Source organism: Caretta caretta, chromosome 18, assembly GCF_965140235.1.
Source record: "Caretta caretta isolate rCarCar2 chromosome 18, rCarCar1.hap1, whole genome shotgun sequence".
NCBI classification, from domain to species: Eukaryota; Metazoa; Chordata; order Testudines; family Cheloniidae; genus Caretta; species Caretta caretta.
In genome coordinates this window covers 22,678,819-22,697,595 of record NC_134223.1, presented here as the reverse complement: position 1 = coordinate 22,697,595, position 18,777 = coordinate 22,678,819, and the positions used below count along the sequence as shown (strand labels likewise).

At 38.8% G+C, this 18,777-nt stretch overlaps 1 protein-coding gene across 17 annotated transcripts in view; it reads right to left on the bottom strand.

Moving 5' to 3' along the window:
- Positions 1 to 18,777, bottom strand: part of CAMTA1 (calmodulin binding transcription activator 1) — a 939,042-nt gene that overhangs the window by 902,219 nt on the left and 18,046 nt on the right. For all 17 annotated transcript variants that reach the window (XM_075121021.1, XM_075121016.1, XM_075121014.1 and 14 more), the window contains exon 2: positions 3,142 to 3,260. In XM_075121021.1, the coding sequence (XP_074977122.1) occupies positions 3,142 to 3,260 (119 nt within the window). The remainder of the gene's footprint in view (positions 1 to 3,141; positions 3,261 to 18,777) is intronic.

Here is an 18,777-nt window from a genome sequence, read left to right as displayed (position 1 = left end):
ACATGTATTTTTGTTTATTAAAACACGGACATTACAAATATCAAGTCTTTGTTAGATTTGTGTTTAATGTGATGCAAATTAATCAGGGTTTTCTTTTTTCCCCTCAATTCGCCAAATAACAACTTTTCTATGGATTTTCCATACTTATGTATTTATAAGAAAAGGTAGCTTAAAAGCATTTAAAATGTCTTGGGAAATTATGTAGCAACAGGTGATTTGACTAATATAACAAAGTATTACAAAACACAAGACACTAAATTCAGAAAGGGCTACAAAAATAAGCAGCTGTAAAAAAAAACTGTCACAGAGGTCAAATTAAAAAAAATAAAAATTTACAAGGAACTTTTTCTTCACTGTAAAATATAAAAACACCATAAAGTTGATTTTAAAATAGATGAGATTTTGGTAAGCAAATCTATTTCCATCATTTTAGTTAAAACTGAATAATCTGAAAGCAAATCTCAATATAAGTTTGTAAGCATTTTAAAATGCCCCACTTCTCTAACTGCTTACTACATTTTTCTGCAAAACCCCAGTTTTCAAAAAACCTGTTTGTCTATGTACTGAACATTAAATATTTGAGAAACTGTGTTTTGGTCTTTAAAATTAAGTTAAGTATCCCCAAAGTAGTTTTATAAGAGTACAAAAAATACATTTACAGAGTGAGGAGAAGATAATCTACAACAGACTAAACTAATCTTTGGTTGTGTCAAGTACTTACAATTCACAATGTTCTTTCAACAGTAATTTTATACAATGATATGGAATCAAGGCTTAGTGAGAGAATCAGTTAATCCTAAACAAGAAATATAACAATGTCGAAGTTTACTTAATTCAGAGTAAGAACCACGGTCAGGGAGAAAGGGACATGATCCCCACTTTCACTGTCCTACTGATTTTATTATTCATAGTATATAATCTAGTGCATCTATGCAGATATTTAAGACACTGTTCTGCTGAAGAAAATTTAATGCTGCTAAACTTAATTTAGGCAGAAGATTCTCTTCTCTTGGTACATGGTATAATACAGGACACGCCACTATGACCACCCATAAAGGTCAACCCTTTAAATACATTCACAGATAAACTGAAACCAGTACAATATACAATGAAGTTAATGGAAACCATGAGCCTTAATCCAAGGGCAGAATTAGTCCCTTGGCCGCTGCCACTGAATATCATCCTTAAATCACTTGTGATGGTCTACGGTAATAACCTTTTAGAGGTAACAAAGGCACAGATGACAGTGTCACGGTCCACATCTAAAAGACTAAGCTAAACTGATTCTCCATTGACAATGTAGTGCTGAAAAGATTATGATAATCACTTACAGTAATTGTAGCTAAAATTAATTATATTGGCAAATAGTTTAAGACATACCTGCATCAATTATACCACAAGTACTATTAAAAGATTTGAACACAACTCCAACAGTGACTGACACATGCCCCACATTCAGACAATATTCCTCAATCTCTTCTCTTAGCCTAGTACACCACATGAGCACCAGAAAGACAAATCATATTCCATACACCTTCTAGTTCACCCCATATTCAATCATTTTCCCCTCAAACTTCAGTACTGTGTAACTTTACCCAGAATTCCTATAACTATAGATGCTATCTGCATGAGATATTATAATTAAAGTTTACAATGTATGTGCACAAACGACAGCATTATGTGAAGATTTTTGTGATATTCTGGTATGAATGACATGACGCGAAAAAACAAAGTTTACACTTTTTAATGGCTTTGTCATCCAGAGAAGTTTCTGAAATCACCAAACTTCAAGATAAAATACTGTTCTAGTGCTCCAGCCACGTTAAAAGTTTTACTTGCCCAAATATTTCCCAAAAACAAGCATCTTTTAAAATCATAGGAATTGCTACTAATTCATGCTTTGTTGCAAATATAAATGCTATCACAGAAGAAAGTCAATTAAAAAAAGAAAAATGTAATGACTAAGTTGCAAAATTACAGCCCAATTCATGTGAGACAACGCATATGAAAGCATGATACTTAGCACTGCTCTAGAAATTTTTGATGGCAATTAAAAAATAAAAACCCTGACCTAACTAACCTTATTACAATATTTTATAAATTACAATTTGCAAGATCAAATTTATATTTGAGACAAAAAGTGATAACATGTTTGCAACTTTGCTAACCAGGTTTTTACAAATTAAGATTTTTGGTTTTGTGCTTGAGTGACCACCTGCTGTCATGTACATTTTGTTGGTACATTTTTAGTTAAAATCTTTTAAAGTCTGGTACAAATAATTGATTACAGTGATAGACAAATTTTAATTATGGTATCCACTAAAATATTTGTGGTTTTTTTTCCCCCACAGGTATTATTTGAACAACCAATTCAGATCTAAAACTATATGGAGGGTACTAAGATATAACTTGCACCCTTACTGCCTAAGACTCAATAGGCAATGGTTTACACACAGACTGCATTTTAAGTTTCAATTTGTACCCCTAAACAACTGAATATTAATGGAATGAGTACATTTCTTGTCTTGACAACAACCACAAAAATCCTGTTTTGGTTAACAAGTTACACAGGCACAGTCAGAGAATCACCTCCTGCTTTGTTTTTAGAACTGGGCTGCGGGTCTGAAATACCTTATTTGTCGCATCCTCTGCTCTTAACAAGGGTTTCTCAGAAGTTGCTAAGCTAGCTAAGTCTCAAATCCATTTTGCAAGGAGGAATAAGTATTGTTTTACTGCTAGGAAATCTATCATTATCCATGTTAAGAGTAATTTCACATTTTCAAAACAATACTGTTTAGTACAGTACCAAAGCCATATCTTAAGTCCTGACAACAGTAAGAATATTTAAATCAGACACATGTAGAGTTTAACTAAGCCTTTGAGAAACATTGCAACATATACGAACAGAACAGACTCCTGCCAAATTAGTCAGCATGCTCATTCTGTCTTTTTGAAACAAGCACAATTCAAAGCTCATTAAATAACACAAGCCTCTCAGAAAGTGAGTCAGCTTCTGTTAGATACCAAAGGTCATGGGTTTCCATATTAACAATTTCACCTACAATATTTCCTGAGTTTTCTTGAAGAAAACAGCCAATAAGCACCAAGAAAAGTGCAATCAAAAGACAAAAAAATTGCTACCTCATTAGTGTTCCAGCGGTGCCTCTCTTTTGGTAAACTTGAACATTTTGGTAGACATTCAAGCAGCTTCTTCGGTAAAAAGATTTTTACATGACTGCCATTGCTGTTCCCATGATCATCTAGAAGGAAAAAAATACATATAATGCATGTAACATGAGGGGGGAAATTGTTATAATAAAATCAAATTAACAAGACCTGAAAAATCCACTGGCCTACTTGCCACTGAGGAGCAGGTAGTTTTCCATGGCAAGTGGCAGTAGGAAAACCAGTAAACTTTGGGAGAATTTAAGATTTAACTTTAAAAACATTAAATATCTATCCCTTATGATCATGAAGGTAACCTTCTGAATTTCAACTGAATATAAACTGAAGCAATGTCAGCTTTCTAAGGCCTGGTATCCATTAGAATCGTGCCAATACAGTAATGTTGCTGGGGGTATCACTTTTGGCAACATTTTTATAGCAGCAAAAAACTGCTTTTGCTGGTATAGCGAGAGAAACAAGCTGCAGAGCTTGAAAGTTTGTCTCTTTCACCAACATAAGTTGATCCAACAAAATATATTATCTCAAACACCTTGTCTTTCTAATATCCTGGGACTGACGTGGCTGCAACTACACTGCATATTTGCTGGTATATATTATTTCACTCGGGGAACTTTTATATAAGATACTCTGGAAAAAAGCACTTTTAAACTGCATCTATACTGGGAGGATTTGCCAGTATTGCTATACCGGAAAACCTCTTCTAGTATATACCTGGCCTAAATCTGCAGACATCCCCAATACCTCTTCAGCTACCGAAACAGTTTTGTCAAGCTGCAGCAGAGTAAAAACTCAGTCTTGTCAACTTCCACTAGCTACTGAGATCTGAGAGAAGTAGATCATCTGACCACAATCAGGTCAGTTTCATTCTTCAGCCACTTGGGAAAGCACACACAGTTCCTTAGGGCAGAGCTACACTACCACTTAAGTTGATTTAACTTGCATCGTTCAGGGGTGTGAAAAAGATACCCCCTTGAGCGATGCAGGTTACAGTGATCCAAACGCTCGTCCATATTGGTGCTACTTCAGCAGGAGATGTGCTCCCATCAGTAGACTGTGTCTTTACCAGACACACTATAGCAGCACAGCTGATGTAACGGTTCCAGTGTAAACTTGGCCTCAGAGTACCCAGAGGGCTGGTAGTGGGGGTAGAGTGATGGAAAGTCTTTCCCCGTGCATTAGTCAGAATGGGAAAAGGGTGAGACAAAAATTAGCCTTTCTCCGGTAACCACAAGGGTCGGGTCTTCAAATTTATTAGCAGAGTTCAAGGCAACTCTAGTAGAAATCCCAGTACTATTAACATTTTCAACAACAGGCACAAGTTTTGTTAGTTCTATCTCACCCCACCCATTTCTCTTCTAGATGGTTTATAGAGTAAGAATAGTCAAAATACGTATAATTGTATATATTTTATGTATGTTTTTATATACTGTATGTAACTTTTAAACAAACATCAACTTCCCAACAGCCTTTGGCTCATATGTATATGGTAAATTTTTCAGACCACACATTTATAAAATACTAAAGATTTGTGTTTCAAATATCAGTCCATTTTATTTTCATAACACAGAAGCCAAAATGATGTTAGTAGTCATTTTCAAAGTTTGTATAAGTGTTCTCAATTCTTTTTCAATTACAAACACGCACTCAACATTTTTGTTTGTTTTCAGCCTCGGAGGCCACCCCCATACAATAGCTGAAAAGATACTCATGCTGCCCTTGTGTAAACCCCCTGCCCCGCCAAGACTCACTTTCTCCAGAAGGTCCTCAAACACTAACCTGCATGTTTGTTGTAGCATTGTGACCCCATGAGTGGTACTGTGAACTGGCACATGGGGTTGCAACATCATTCACCAAATTTGGGCCAACTAACTGGACCCCCCTACCAACAGAAAGTTTTATACAAACAAACACAGCTGAGAACCTATGGTACATATATAGCTACAGTAATCAATAACAAATAAAATGAGAAATACAGGATTAGAAGGATTTTAAAATCACTTTGGAAAGCAGAACCTGGGTTCAAGCTAGCAGCTGAATATCCCAAGTATTTTTAGGGCTTGATTGTGCTCTCTTTTGTGAAGTACAACAATATGCTTTCTGTTAGATCAACTGCTCATGCAAGCACAGCAGATTATTTTATACGATATGCAGTGATGCGTGTGACAGACATGATCTGCTCTGTAATAGTTTATGACTACTGTGTGTCGGCCAGGTTATTGGGATGTTTACTCCTTAACTATACAGAGTTAAATCAACAGGACTGTTGGGAAAACAAGCAGGAAGGGAAAAATGACTCAAGCTAGGCCATCCCCCAGTAAACAATCCAGAGTGGTCAACAGACAATGCCTGAGCTGATTCTATCTCATGACTCCAGTCAAGGTGCAAAACCTGTTTTGCCACACAGGGCAGTCCTGGGAACCGAGAACAGTGAAAGAACTCAGACTGGGTAAAAAGACATTCTTTTCCAGAGGGAGATTAATTGCTGCCAGGGAACTGTTCAGGCTGACACCCAAGACCCACTAGTCTCTCTCAAATTAGACCATCACAGGTTGGTAGAGCTTTAGGTAAAAGACATGCATGTGGATAGTTTTAAAATCCTTTTCTCTCTATGCTATATTCCTATTGTTAAGATCAAACAATTCTTTGGCAGAAGGCTGTCTGGTAGGGTTGCCAACTCTGATTGAAGCTATTCCGCGAGATTCTCTCCTCTCCCCACCCCCCTTCCCGTGACTATGTAATGTCATTTTCTCTAAATATCCTATTTAAATATCCTCCTGGATTGCTTTCAATAGTTGCCAGGAGTTTGATGCCAATTCCCGGAGACTCCAGGCCAATCCTGGAGGCTTGGCAACCCTACTGGTCATTATGCTTAACACTGGTCATAGACTCCCAAAGGGAAGAACTGCAGGTGTCAAACCCAGTTGGCCTTGCTGAGCAAGCACAGTCAATGCACAGTGTACTGAAGCCAGTGCAAGAGTGGGAAAACAGAGAAATTCCAACTCTAAGAGAGGTGAAGGCACAAGGCCAGATACCTGAGAGGGTGCAGTCAGAGAGACCAAAAAAGAGATAGGGTGCAACTAGGCCTGCAATCAGGACAAAGTGCAACTGAGAGAGCAAACTAGATCCACTGGATCTTTTGAGTTTAATTAGATCTCATGATAAACTCCACAATAAACATCTACTCTAATGAGTCATATTCACGCAATTAGCAACCATGTACATAAACTGCTGATCTCCAAGAGTAACACAGCAGCTCTTATGGCCCTTTCAGGGTAACTTATCTGAGTGCAACTCTTAGCATGAATAGTGGTTTCACTTTGGGGTTTGCTCTTTTCTACAAGAAATTGGATGTTACTGGTTCATGCTGTAATGTCAAAGCCAAAACAGGAAAGAATTTTCCCAGTCTGATATTATTCCAGGATCTAGTACTTGCTATCCTATGTCTTCTGAGATCTTATTTAATGCAGTTTTCTGTACAAATTCACTTGTACCAATTTCCTTGGAAAAGGATATAGCCAAAATTATAGGAATTATTAAGAACCTACAAAATATAAAATGAGAGAATAAATTCTTTAAATACTTGAAGTTTTCCTTGGTGAATAACCAATCTCTCAAGACTGAAAAAATGTTTCTGGTGAAACTGACTTCTGTAAATAGCGATCTGAGAGGGGCAAAGTTTGGCAGGGTACTAATACAACTTGCTGCTTTGGAACTGTGCAATGACTAGGTATAAATACTTGATAGGCCTCAGATCTTAACCCTTCAAATCCACATACTTAAAAACAAAGGGTTTCTCCTCCTATTATACTTCGTGAATGGAGATCAGATGAGGCCTACCAACTATGCACCCCCCAGATTTAAATTAAAAGGAGTCTTGGTGACAGGGCACTTCCAGACCAAGGCCCTTGACTCTCCGGGCACAGTGCAGAGCTAAAGCTTATTTTCACATTTTTTTGTTTGAGGGAATATTAGAAAGGATCTAAAGTTAATTTTCCTTTACAGTAATGGGGTAAGAGAGAAAGTTAGAATCTATTTGATAAACCGGGCTCTAAAATTGCTTTTTTGAATATTGCATATGCACTGGGTGCTCTGACAAGCACACTTAATAACCAAATAAAGTTTAAGAACGACTAATGAGGTACACATTCAGAACTCCAAAAATGGCTAAAGCCAACCCTAAAACCACTCAGCCAGACCATTTCAAAGGGTATGTCTACACTACGAAATTAGGTCGAATTTATAGAAGTCGGTTTTTTAGAAATCGTTTTTATATATTCGAGTGTGTGTCCCCCCACAGAAAAAGCTCTAAGTGCATTAAGTGCATTAACTTGGCGGAGTGCTTCCACAGTACTGAGGCAAGAGTCGACTTCCGGAGTGTTGCACTGTGGGTAGCTATCCCACAGTTCCCGCAGTCTCCAGAAATGAGATTCAAAAGTTCGCGGTTCTTTTCCTGTCTACCTGGCCAGTGCATCTGAGTTGAGAGCGCTGTCCAGAGCGGTCACAATGGAGCATTCTGGGATAACTCCCAGAGGCCAATACCGTCAAATTGTGTCCACAGTACCCCAAATTCGACCCGGCAAGGCCAATTTAAGCGCTAATCCACTTGTCAGGGGTGGAGTAAGGAAATCGATTTTAAGAGCCCTTTAAGTCGAAAAAAAGGGCTTCTTCGTGTGGACGGGTGCAGGTTTACATCGATTTAACACTGCTAAATTCGACCTAAAGTCCTAGTGTAGACTAGGGGAAAGTAATCAGCAGCATGGAAGTGGCTGCCATCCTGCTTTACCACACTGACGACTTATGAAAAATCCATTTCAGGGTAGGGCCTAAAAATGGTCCAGCCATCCAAATAATAATACTGTTGCATGAGATGACAGCCAGATTTGATGACCTCCAAAACAGATTTAACCTTGTTGAATGGTAAGTTTGACCAAATGGCACTGAAGAGAACAAAAAATAGTGTATTACTTTAAGTGATAAGTATATGCTTCCTCACCCTCTCCTAAGCTCAACATTCATTTGCTAAATGAGCTCACCTTTTATCATTATCCACTCCTATTACCTTAGTATTTATTATCCTATGATCTAAAGAGAACACTTAAGACATCAAGTAAAGATGCCACACAGTAGCAGAAGCTAGACAGCAGTTCTAAGCATAGCAGATGCCACATAATGAAAAAATTCTTCATGTCTGATAGATGATGGAAATCTCACCCATTCAACTTTGACAAGAACTGTGATGAAGTTAACATGAAATTGATGGGAAAAGGCATTCTGTGCCACACTGAGTAAGCTCCTATAATAAGGTTAAAGTGGTTTGTTATCCCATAAATACAATGGAAAACTTGCCCTAGCAGATCATGTTTCTTTTCTGAACAACATGTACCTACCATGATAACAGCAAAGAAAAAAAACCCAACTTTTTCTTGCGATATCTCCCTCTAAATTCTATGGAGTATAGCCACCCCTTGAGATACTAACTGACAAACAATAATCAAAGTCACATGCACAAGTACTGAAAATAAGGCCTGAACCTATAAATGCTTAAGCAGGTATGTAACTTTACCTACAGGAATAGTCCCATTAACTTCAATAGGACTATTCATTAACTTAAAATTAAGTATGTGCATAAGCATTTGCCATATCAGGAACAAAAACTGTATCTGTACTACAAACTTAGTGACATAAAATATTTGTCACTTCAAAACAAAATTTCTTCAGCATTAACAATGAAAAGTTATTTAGACTTCCTACACATTAACAAAAAGTTAGTCACTTGTTTTAAAAATATATATAGGCCAAAATGGTAAAAAAAATAGGAGCCTAAAGTTAGGTTTCCTAAACTCATATTTAGGTACATAAGGGTGGGATTTTCAAAAGGACCTAATGGGACTTGTGCTCCTAAATCACTTTACTTCAATCTGCAAATCCTGAGAAGTATATCCCCTACTTGAAGCTTTAAGAACATAAGGGTGGCCATACCGGGTCAGATCAAAGGTCCATCCAGCCCAGTACCCTGTCTACCAACAGTGGCCAATGCCAGGTGGCCCAGAGGGAATGAAGCTAACAGGTAATGATCTAGTAATCTCTCTCCTGCCATCCATCTCCACCCTCTGACAAACAAACAGAGGCTAGGGACACCATTCCTTACCCATCCTGGCTAACAGCCATTACTGGATTTAACCTCCATGAATTTATCCAGTTCTCTTTTAAACCCTGTTATAGTCCTTGCCTTCACAACCTCCTCAGGCAAGGAGTCCCACAGGTTGACTGTGTGCTGAATGAAGAACTTCCTTTTATTTGTTTTAAACCTGCTGCCCATTGATTTCATTTGGTGGCCCCTAGTTCTTATATTATAGGAACATGTAAATAACTTTTCCTTATTCACTTTCTCCACATCACTCACGATTTTATATACCTCTATCATATCCCCCCTTAGTCTCCTCTTTTCCAAGCTGAAAAGTCCTAGCCTCTTTAATCTCTCCTCATATGGGACCCGTTCCAAACCCCTAATCATTTTAGTTGCCCTTTTCTGAACCTTTTCTAATGCCAGTATATCTTTTTTGAGATGAGGGGACCACACTTGTACGCAGTATTCAAGATGTGGGCGTATTGTGGATTTATATAAGAGCAATAAGATATTCTCCGTCTTATTCTCAATCCCTTTTTTAATGATTCCTAACATCCCGTTTGTTCTTTTGACTGCCGCTGCGCACTGCGTAGACATCTTCAGAGAACTATCCACGATGACTCCAAGATCTTTCTCCTGATTAGTTGTAGCTAAATTAGCCACCAACATATTGTATGTATAGTTGGAGTTATTTTTTCCAGTGTGCATTACTTTACATTTATCCACATTCAATTTCACTTGCCATTTTGTTGCCCAATCACTTAGTTTTGTGAGATCTTTTTGAAGTTCTTCACAGTCTGCTTTGGTCTTAACTATCTTGAGCAGTTTAGCATCATGACTTGTGAAAGTTCAATGTATATCAGAAGGTGATACTGGTTGCAAAATCAGCACAGGCAATTTGCTTATCACTTTTGTTTGAATACGTGTGGTTTTTCAGCATAGAAGAGCATTTTAAGCGTGAAATGTCTTACTAGGAAAAAAGAAATCTATATAAAACCTGAAATTCTACTAACAATTAGTACATTAAACAAATGAGTACAAAACCATAGCAATTTAAGAGTATGAAATGGGAAGTAAAGAACTAAGAACTAACTGGGAAAAACACTGTTGCAGAGAAGCCCCCCCAAAAATAGAAGAGTCAGGTCTGGCAGGAAAGAACAGGAAATGCTGGGAATGAGCTGAGTGACTGGTGGATCTTGCCCACATTCTCAGGGTCTAACTGATCACCATATGAGTCAGGAAGGAATTTTCCCCCGGGTCAGATTGGCAGAGACCCTGGGGTTTTTTCACTTCCTCTGCAGCATGGGGCATGGATCACTTGCAGGTTTAAACGAGTGTAAATGGTAAATTCTCTAACTTGAAGTCTTTAAACCATATTTGAGAACTTTAGTAACTCAGCCAGAGATTAGGGTCTACCACATGAGCGAGTGGGTGAGATTCTGTGGCCTGCAACGTGCAGGATGATAACGATGGTCCATTCTGACTTTAGTAACAGTATCTGAGAAAGAATATACATTACAATTTTAAACCTAACCAGTGTCCCTTAAGTGACTTGCCACAAGACGTCAGGTCATGTTAGTATTAGAGCTGAGTGAGTCTTTTATTTAATTTTCTTTTTTGATATAGGAATTAGACACAATGCTCCTGTCAGATAATTTCTAAGCTATTATCTTCAAAAAAAAAAAATTAGTTTTCAGTTGCCTAATTAGCTCCTGGAATCATGGTTAAAGATCACCCTCCCCAAAATCTGAAATGGTACCCCTGTGGGCCAGCACAGAATTTGCCCCCATGCACGGCCCCATTGGCTTGACTGGAGGTGCTCCCCCAAATATACAAGTCAAACTATGCCTAAGAGCTTTGCCCTGTTAGTACTCTAAGAAGCGGGGGCTGGAAGGGGAGAGTTTGGGACAAGGCCTTTCAGCTACAGGCCAGGTAATTCAAAGAGTTACTTTCTAGCCCAAAGTACATTTTGAAGTACAAAAATACAATCCTGTTTCTTGCTGCAGCAACAAAATTTGGTTTAATTTCAAAAGGACAATGTCCTCTTTCTAATATTGTGTTACAACTATGCAGTTGCAAATCAGCTAATACTGTCACAGCTAGGCAGTTTAATTTGTGAAATGCATGAAAGCAGAATACATGTTACTTTGTCCATAGGAAGTTCCTCTTTCCAGATCTCTTCATAAGATGAAACACGAGATCCAATAGTTTGCCACCTCATTTAACGTAATTTACCATATTCACTAAACACCATTTCAGGTTTACAGATTTTTAAAATACTCTATAATTTACAGAAAACATCCTTAACTTGGGCTCAAAATATATTTACACCCATGGAACATAAGACTTTTGGAAAGGAAATCGCAAAATATCTTAAGAAAGATGTGGTGAATGTGGAGCTGCTATGTTATCTAGGAATTCTGATCTGTAATAATTACCACATGTAACCTGATTAGCAAGATAGTCACTGTATAGCTACATTGGGCTTTCTGTACAAATGTATCCATTTAGCTTAATCGGGAGCTGTTGGAAAAACAAACAGAAAGGCAACTCAATAGCTCTAAATAAGCAGTCTCCCAACAAACCTTTGGGGACAACTACAAGACAATGGCTTAGTGAAGATGCTATTTCCAGGCCCCAGCCAAAACTACACAATTGTTTTTCCACGCCTGGGAGCCTAGTAATGGACACTGAATGGGTAAAAGGTCTCTAGAGAGGGAGCTGGGGCAGTTGTCAATCTGTGGAGGAAACAGACTGATACCGACACAGAGACATGTCCTGCAATAATGTCTGAATAAGCTGGGGCCTTCCCCAAGTTTCGAGGTGGATAATAAGCCTTAGGTAAAACAGGAATATGTATAGACTGTTTATTGTTTTAAGTTCTTTTCTCTGAAATGCTTTAATATTAAACAAACAATACTTTGCTTTAAGAAAGCCTTTTGGTCATTGGATGCCACTTGTTATAGCTCCTGAGGAAGAGAACTGCAGGTTCTGAAGTCAGATCTACCGATGTAACCAGTTAGTAGTAGGGTACTGCACCCAATGCCCAGTCTGCGAATGGGAAAATCACACTATTCCTACCCAAAACAGGTGATTGCCTACAGGCCTGAACGGGGGTGCACTCACAGACAGCAGAAGGGATCAGAAGTGCAACTAGCCCAATAACTGACAAAAAGATCTCAACAATTCATATAAAAAGCTAGATTTATTACAGTGCTTATTGACTGGTCCACTGAATACACTGTAGCTAGACAAAAATCTGTATCAAATGTATGCAGGGTAAAAAACCTTGTACTTTATTATGACAAAGTAGATTTGGAATCTGGGACAGATGATGGTATCACAAAGGGAACTGAAGCTTAAAGAGTTGTGGCGATCTCCATCGTCACTCAAGTTTCCTTTCAATAATAACTAGCTGAGTCTTTACAGGCAAAGCTGCAGAAGAAATGGATTTTTATGCTTGATACACCCACTCAATTTACAGGTGCCAGATTCACCAGACTACAGCAACCTCCATTCACATATGATCAACCTCCATTCACATATGATCAATGTTATCACTCCACACAATGGTCTATTGATAAAAGGCAAAATTAACTTTTCTACCTGTAACATTTTGATTTCTTCTAGTATGTATCCACACTCAATGAATATTTCTGTTCAACCCAGGAGAATGAGCTCAGTGAAATGAACAGAAAAGGCAAGTGTGAAGTGATCAATCCCTTGTTGTCCAGTCCCACCATCTGGCAGTCAAAGGCTATGTGGCATCCAGAGCATGGGTTTCTACCCTGACCATCTTGGCTAATAGCCATTGATGGACCTATTGTCAAAAAACTTAGTTTTTGGCCTTCACAACATCCCCTGCAAAAAAGTTCCAAATGTTGACTTGGTGTTGTGTGAAGTAGTACTTCCTTTTGTTTGTTTTAAACCTGCTGCCTATGAATTTCATTGGGTGACCCTGGTTCTTGTTTTATGTGAAGGAGTAAATAACACTTCCCTATTCACTTTCTCCACTCCATTCATGATTTTATAGTCCTCTATCATGACCCCCTTTAGTCATCTCTTTTTCCAAGCTAAATAGTCCCAGTATTTTTAGTCTCTCACATGAGCAAAAGAACGGCCATACTGGATCAGACCAAAGATCCATCTAGCCCAGTATCCTGCCTTCCAACAGTGGACAATGCCAGGTGCCCCAGAGGGAATAAACAGAACAGGTAACCATCAAGTGATCCATCTCCCGTTGCCCATTCCCAGCTTCTGGCAAACAGAGGTTAGGTATACCATCCCTGCCCATCCTGGCTAACACCCCTTTATGGACCTATCCTCTATGAATTTATCAAGTTTTTTTGAACTCTGTTATAGTCTGGACCTTCACAACATCCTCTGGCAAGGAGTTCCCCATGTTGACTGTGCACTGTGTGAAAAAATACTTCCTTTTGTTTGTTTTAAACCTGCTGCCTATTAATTTCATTTGGTGACCCCTAGTTCTTGTGTTATGAGGAGGACTAAATAACACTTCCTTATTTACTTTCTCCACACCAGTCATGATTTTATAGACCTCTATCATATCTGCCTTTAGTTGCCTCTTTTTCCAGGATGAAAAGTCCCAGTCTTATTAATCTCTCCTCATAAGGTAGCCATTCCATACCCCTAATCATTTTTGTTGCCCTTTTCTGAACCTTTTCCCAAGTCCAGTATATCTTTTTTGAGATAGGGCAACCACACCTGCACACACTATTCAAGATGTGGGTGTACCGTGGATTTATATAGAGGCAATATATTTTATCTCCTTCTTAATGATTCCCAACACTCTGTTCGCTTTTTTGACTGCCGCTGCACATTGAGTGGATGTTTTCAGAGAATTATCCATAATGACTCCAAGATCTCTTTCTTGAGTGGTAACAGCTAATTTAGACCCCATCGTTTTATATGTATAATTGGGATTATGTTTTCCAGTGTGCACTACTTTACATTTATCAACATTGATTTCATCTGCCATTTTGCTGCCCAGTCACCCAGTTTTGTAAGATCCTTTTGTGGCTCTTCACAGTCTGCTTGGGACTTAACTATCTTGAGAAGTTTTGTATCATCTGCAAATTTTGCCACCTCACTGTTTACCCCTTTTTCCAGATCTTTTATGAATACGTTGAATACGACTTGTCCCAGTACAGACCCCTCGGGGACACCACTATTTACCTCTCTCTCTGAAAACTGACCACCTATTCCTACCCTTTGTTTCCTATCTTTTAACCAGTTACCAATCCATGAGAGGACCTTCACTCTTATCCCATGACAGCTTACTTTGCTTAAGATCAGTGGTTCTCAAACTTTTGTACTTTCATATAGCAAGCCTCTGAGTGCGACCCCTCTTATAAATTAAAAACACTTTTTTACATATTTAACACCATTATCAATGCTGAGGCAAAGCGGGGTTTGGGGTGGAGGCTGACAGCTCATGACCCCCCATGTAATAACCTCATGACCTCCTGAGGGGTCCCAACTCCCAGTTTGAGAACCCCTGCTTAAACGCCTTTTGTGAGGGATCTTGTCAAAAGCTTTCTGAAAATCTAAGTACACTATATCCACTGGATCCCCCTTGTCCACATGCTTGTTGACCCCCTCAAAGAATTCTAGTAGAATGGTGAGGCATGATTTCCCTTTACAAAAACCACAGAATCATAGAACTGGAAGGGACCTTGAGAAGTCATCTAGTCGAGTCCCCTGCACCCATGACAGGACTAAGTATTATCTAGACCATCCCTGACAGGTGTTTGTCTAACCTGCTCTTAAAAGTCTCCAATGATGGAGATTCCACAACTTCCCTAGGCAATTTATTCCAGTGCTTAACCACCCGGACAGTTGGGAAGTTTTTCCTAATGTCCAACCTAAACCTCCCTTGCTGCAATTTAAGCCCATTGCTTCTTGTCCTATCGTATCAAGAACAACAGTTTTTCTCCCTCCTCCTTGTAACAAACTTTTATGTACTTAAAAACTGTTATTGGGTCCCCTCTCAGTCTTCTCTTTTCCAGACTAAACAAACCCTTTTTTTCCCCCCAATCTTCCCTCATAGATCATGTTTTCTAGACTTTTAATTATTTTTGTTGCTCTTCTCTGGACTTTCTCCAATTTGTCCACATCTTTCCTGAAATGTGGTACCCAGAACTGGACACAGTTGAGGCCTAATCAGCGCGGAGTAGAGCAGAAGAATTACTTCTTGTGTCTTGCTTGCAACACTCCTGCTAATCATTCCAGAATTATATTCACTTTTTTTTTTGGCAACAGTGTTACACTGTTGACTCATATTTAGCTTGTGGTCCACTAGGACGCCCAGATCCCTTTCCACAGTATTCCCATTAGGCAGTCATTTCCCATTTTGTATGTGTGGAACTGATTGTTGACTTTCCCCCAACAAATTATGTTCATTTATGTGTCTGACAATTTTGTTCTTTACTATAGTTTCAACCAGTTTGCACAGTATTGACGTCAGGCTTACTGGCCTGTAATGGTCAGGATCACCGCTGGAGACTTTTTAAAAAATTGACATTACATTAGCTATCCTCGAGTCATTTGGTACAGAAGCCGATTTAAATGATAGGTTACACACTACAGTTAGTAGTTCTGCAATTTCACATTTGAGTTCCTTCGCATCTCTTCGGTGAAAGCCATCCAGTCCTGGTGACTTATTACTGTTTAGTTTATCACTTTGTTCCAAAACCTCAATGACACCTCAATCTGGGACAGTTCCTCAGATTTGTCACCTAAAAAGAATGGATCAGGTTTGGAATTTCCCTCACATCCTTAGCCGTGAACACTAATGCAAAGAATTAATTTCATTTTGCCGCAATGGCATTATCGTCCTTGAGTGCTCCTTTAGTATCTCAATCTTCCAGTGGCCACACAGGATGTTTAGCAGGCTTCCTGCTTCTGATATACTTAAAAAGTAATAGCAAAATGTTTTTAAAGTCTTTGGCTAGCTATTCTTCAAATTCTTTTTTGGCCTTCCTAATTATATTTTTATACGTCATTTGCCAGAGTTTATGCTCCTTTTTATTAGGATTTAACTTCCACTTTTTAAAGGATGCCTTTTTGTCTCTCATTTTATTTTGTTGTTTAGCCACAGTGGCACTTTTTTGGTTCTCTTACAGTTTTTTAATTTGGGGTATACAATTAAAAGTTGAGCCTCTATTATGATGTGTTTAAAAAGTTTCCATGCAGCACACACGGATTTCACTTTTGGTGCTGTACCTTTTAATTTCTGTTTAACCTCCTCATTTTTGCGTAGTCCCCCTTTCTGAAATTAAATGCTACAGTGTTTGGCTGCTGAGGTGTTTTCCCCGCCACAGAGATGTTAAATTTAATTATATTATGGATTACCAAGTGTCAAGGTTCCTCCCCCACTCTGAACTCTAGGGTACAGATGTGGGGACCTGCATGAAAAAACCTCCTAAGCTTATCTTTACCAGCTTAGGTCAAAACTTCCCCAAGGTACAAAATATTCCACCCGTCGTCCTTGGATTGGCCGCTACCACCACCAAACTAATACTGGTTACTGGGGAAGAGCTGTTTGGACGCGTCTTTCCCCCCAAAATACTTCCCAAAACCTTGCACCCCACTTCCTGGACAAGGTTTGGTAAAAAGCCTCACCAATCTGCCTAGGTGACTACAGACCCAGACCCTTGGATCTTAAGAACAATGAACAATCCTCCCAACACTTGCACCCCCCCCTTTCCTGGGAAATGTTGGATAAAAAGCCTCACCAATTTGCATAGGTGACCACAGACCCAAACCCTTGGATCTGAGAACAATGAAAAAGCATTCAGTTTTTACAAGAAGACTTTTAATAAAAATAGAAGTAAATAGAAATAAAGAAATCCCCCCTGTAAAATCAGGATGGTAGATATCTTACAGGGTAATTAGATTCAAAAACATAGAGAACCCCTCTAGGCAAAACCTTAAGTTACAAAAAAGATGCACAGACAGAAATAGTTATTCTATTCAGCACAGTTCTTTTCTCAGCCATTTAAAGAAATCATAATCTAACATGTACCTAGCTAGACTAAAAGTTTTACTAAAAGTTCTAAGACTCCATTCCTGGTCTATCCCCGACAAAGACAGACCCACAGACCCTTTGTTTCTCTCCCTCCTCCCAGCTTTTGAAAGTATCTTGTCTCCTCGTTGGTCATTTTGGTCAGGTGCCAGCGAGGTTACCTTTAGCTTCTTAACCCTTTACAGGTGAGAGGAGCTTTCCCCTGGCCAGGAGGGATTTCAAAGGGGTTTACCCTTCTCTTTATATTTATGACACCAAGAGATCCAGCTATAATCACTTCTTGGACAAGATCCTGTGCTCCATTTAGGATTAAGTCAAGAATTGCCTCTCCAGGACTAGCTGCTCCAAGAAGCAGTCATCTAAGGTGTCAAGAAACTTTATCTCTGCATCCCATCCTTAGGTAAAAAAAATAGGGGGGGAAAAGCTATTTTCTGCTGGTTCCCCACCCTGTACACAAAGATATTTGGAGGAGTTGCTGTTTTCTCTGCCCTTTATTAGAGCTATCTGAAGACTTATGAAGCACGCCCTGAGATCAGCCCTTGCTGTTGGGGGCTATCCCATGGATCACTGGGTCTCAGGTTGCTGCTGCCAGCATTCAGTGTTATCATACCTAGTTTCTCAGGAGCATTGTAGCACCGGGATTCTAGTGCTGACAGCTAGCTAAAAGGTAGCACCAAGAAATGCACTTCTGTTGCACCTGAAGAAAGTAAGGTATGTAAAATACTTTTAGTCATAAAATAATATTTTAAAATTGCATAACAACTTTTAATGGCAGCAACACAGAACAGTACTGTTATTAAATAGTGTCAGACTCATGACAGATTAATATTCGTTTGAGGAAAACATAGTGAAGAGCAGTGACTAATGCTCAGGCAAATATTTTTCATTCATTTCCAATCAAATATCTTGGCGTTGCAAACTTTGTAACAAAATTTTTTTGTTGTTCTAATTTAAAACGCAAATCAAACACCAGACAATTTATTAAATATGAAATTGCTACTGATACATTCAACACTTCTACACTTTACATCTTCAAAATACTTCACAAATGTTAACTCAAGCGAACCACCACCAGTATGAAGTAAGCATATATCACCCATTCTATAGATTAGGAAATGAGACACAAGTAAGTGATCATCAGCCCAAATTCTGAGTACATGGCACAGAGACAGTTTCCAGAGTGAGGGTTAAGCTTCACCAGACAATCTTGCCCCATACAGCACAAGTGTGCCTACTATCTTCATATTTTTTCCAGTCAGGGATATGCTTTTTTACTCCAGCCAAGCCTCCCAGTATAGAGGCAGTTATACTGACTTTTTAGCACGTAGTATAGTCCTGGCCACAGCTCAAAAACCTTTCTAAGACACAAACAGCCTCTACAGAAAACTAAGAAAATATACTAAAATAAAACAGCCTA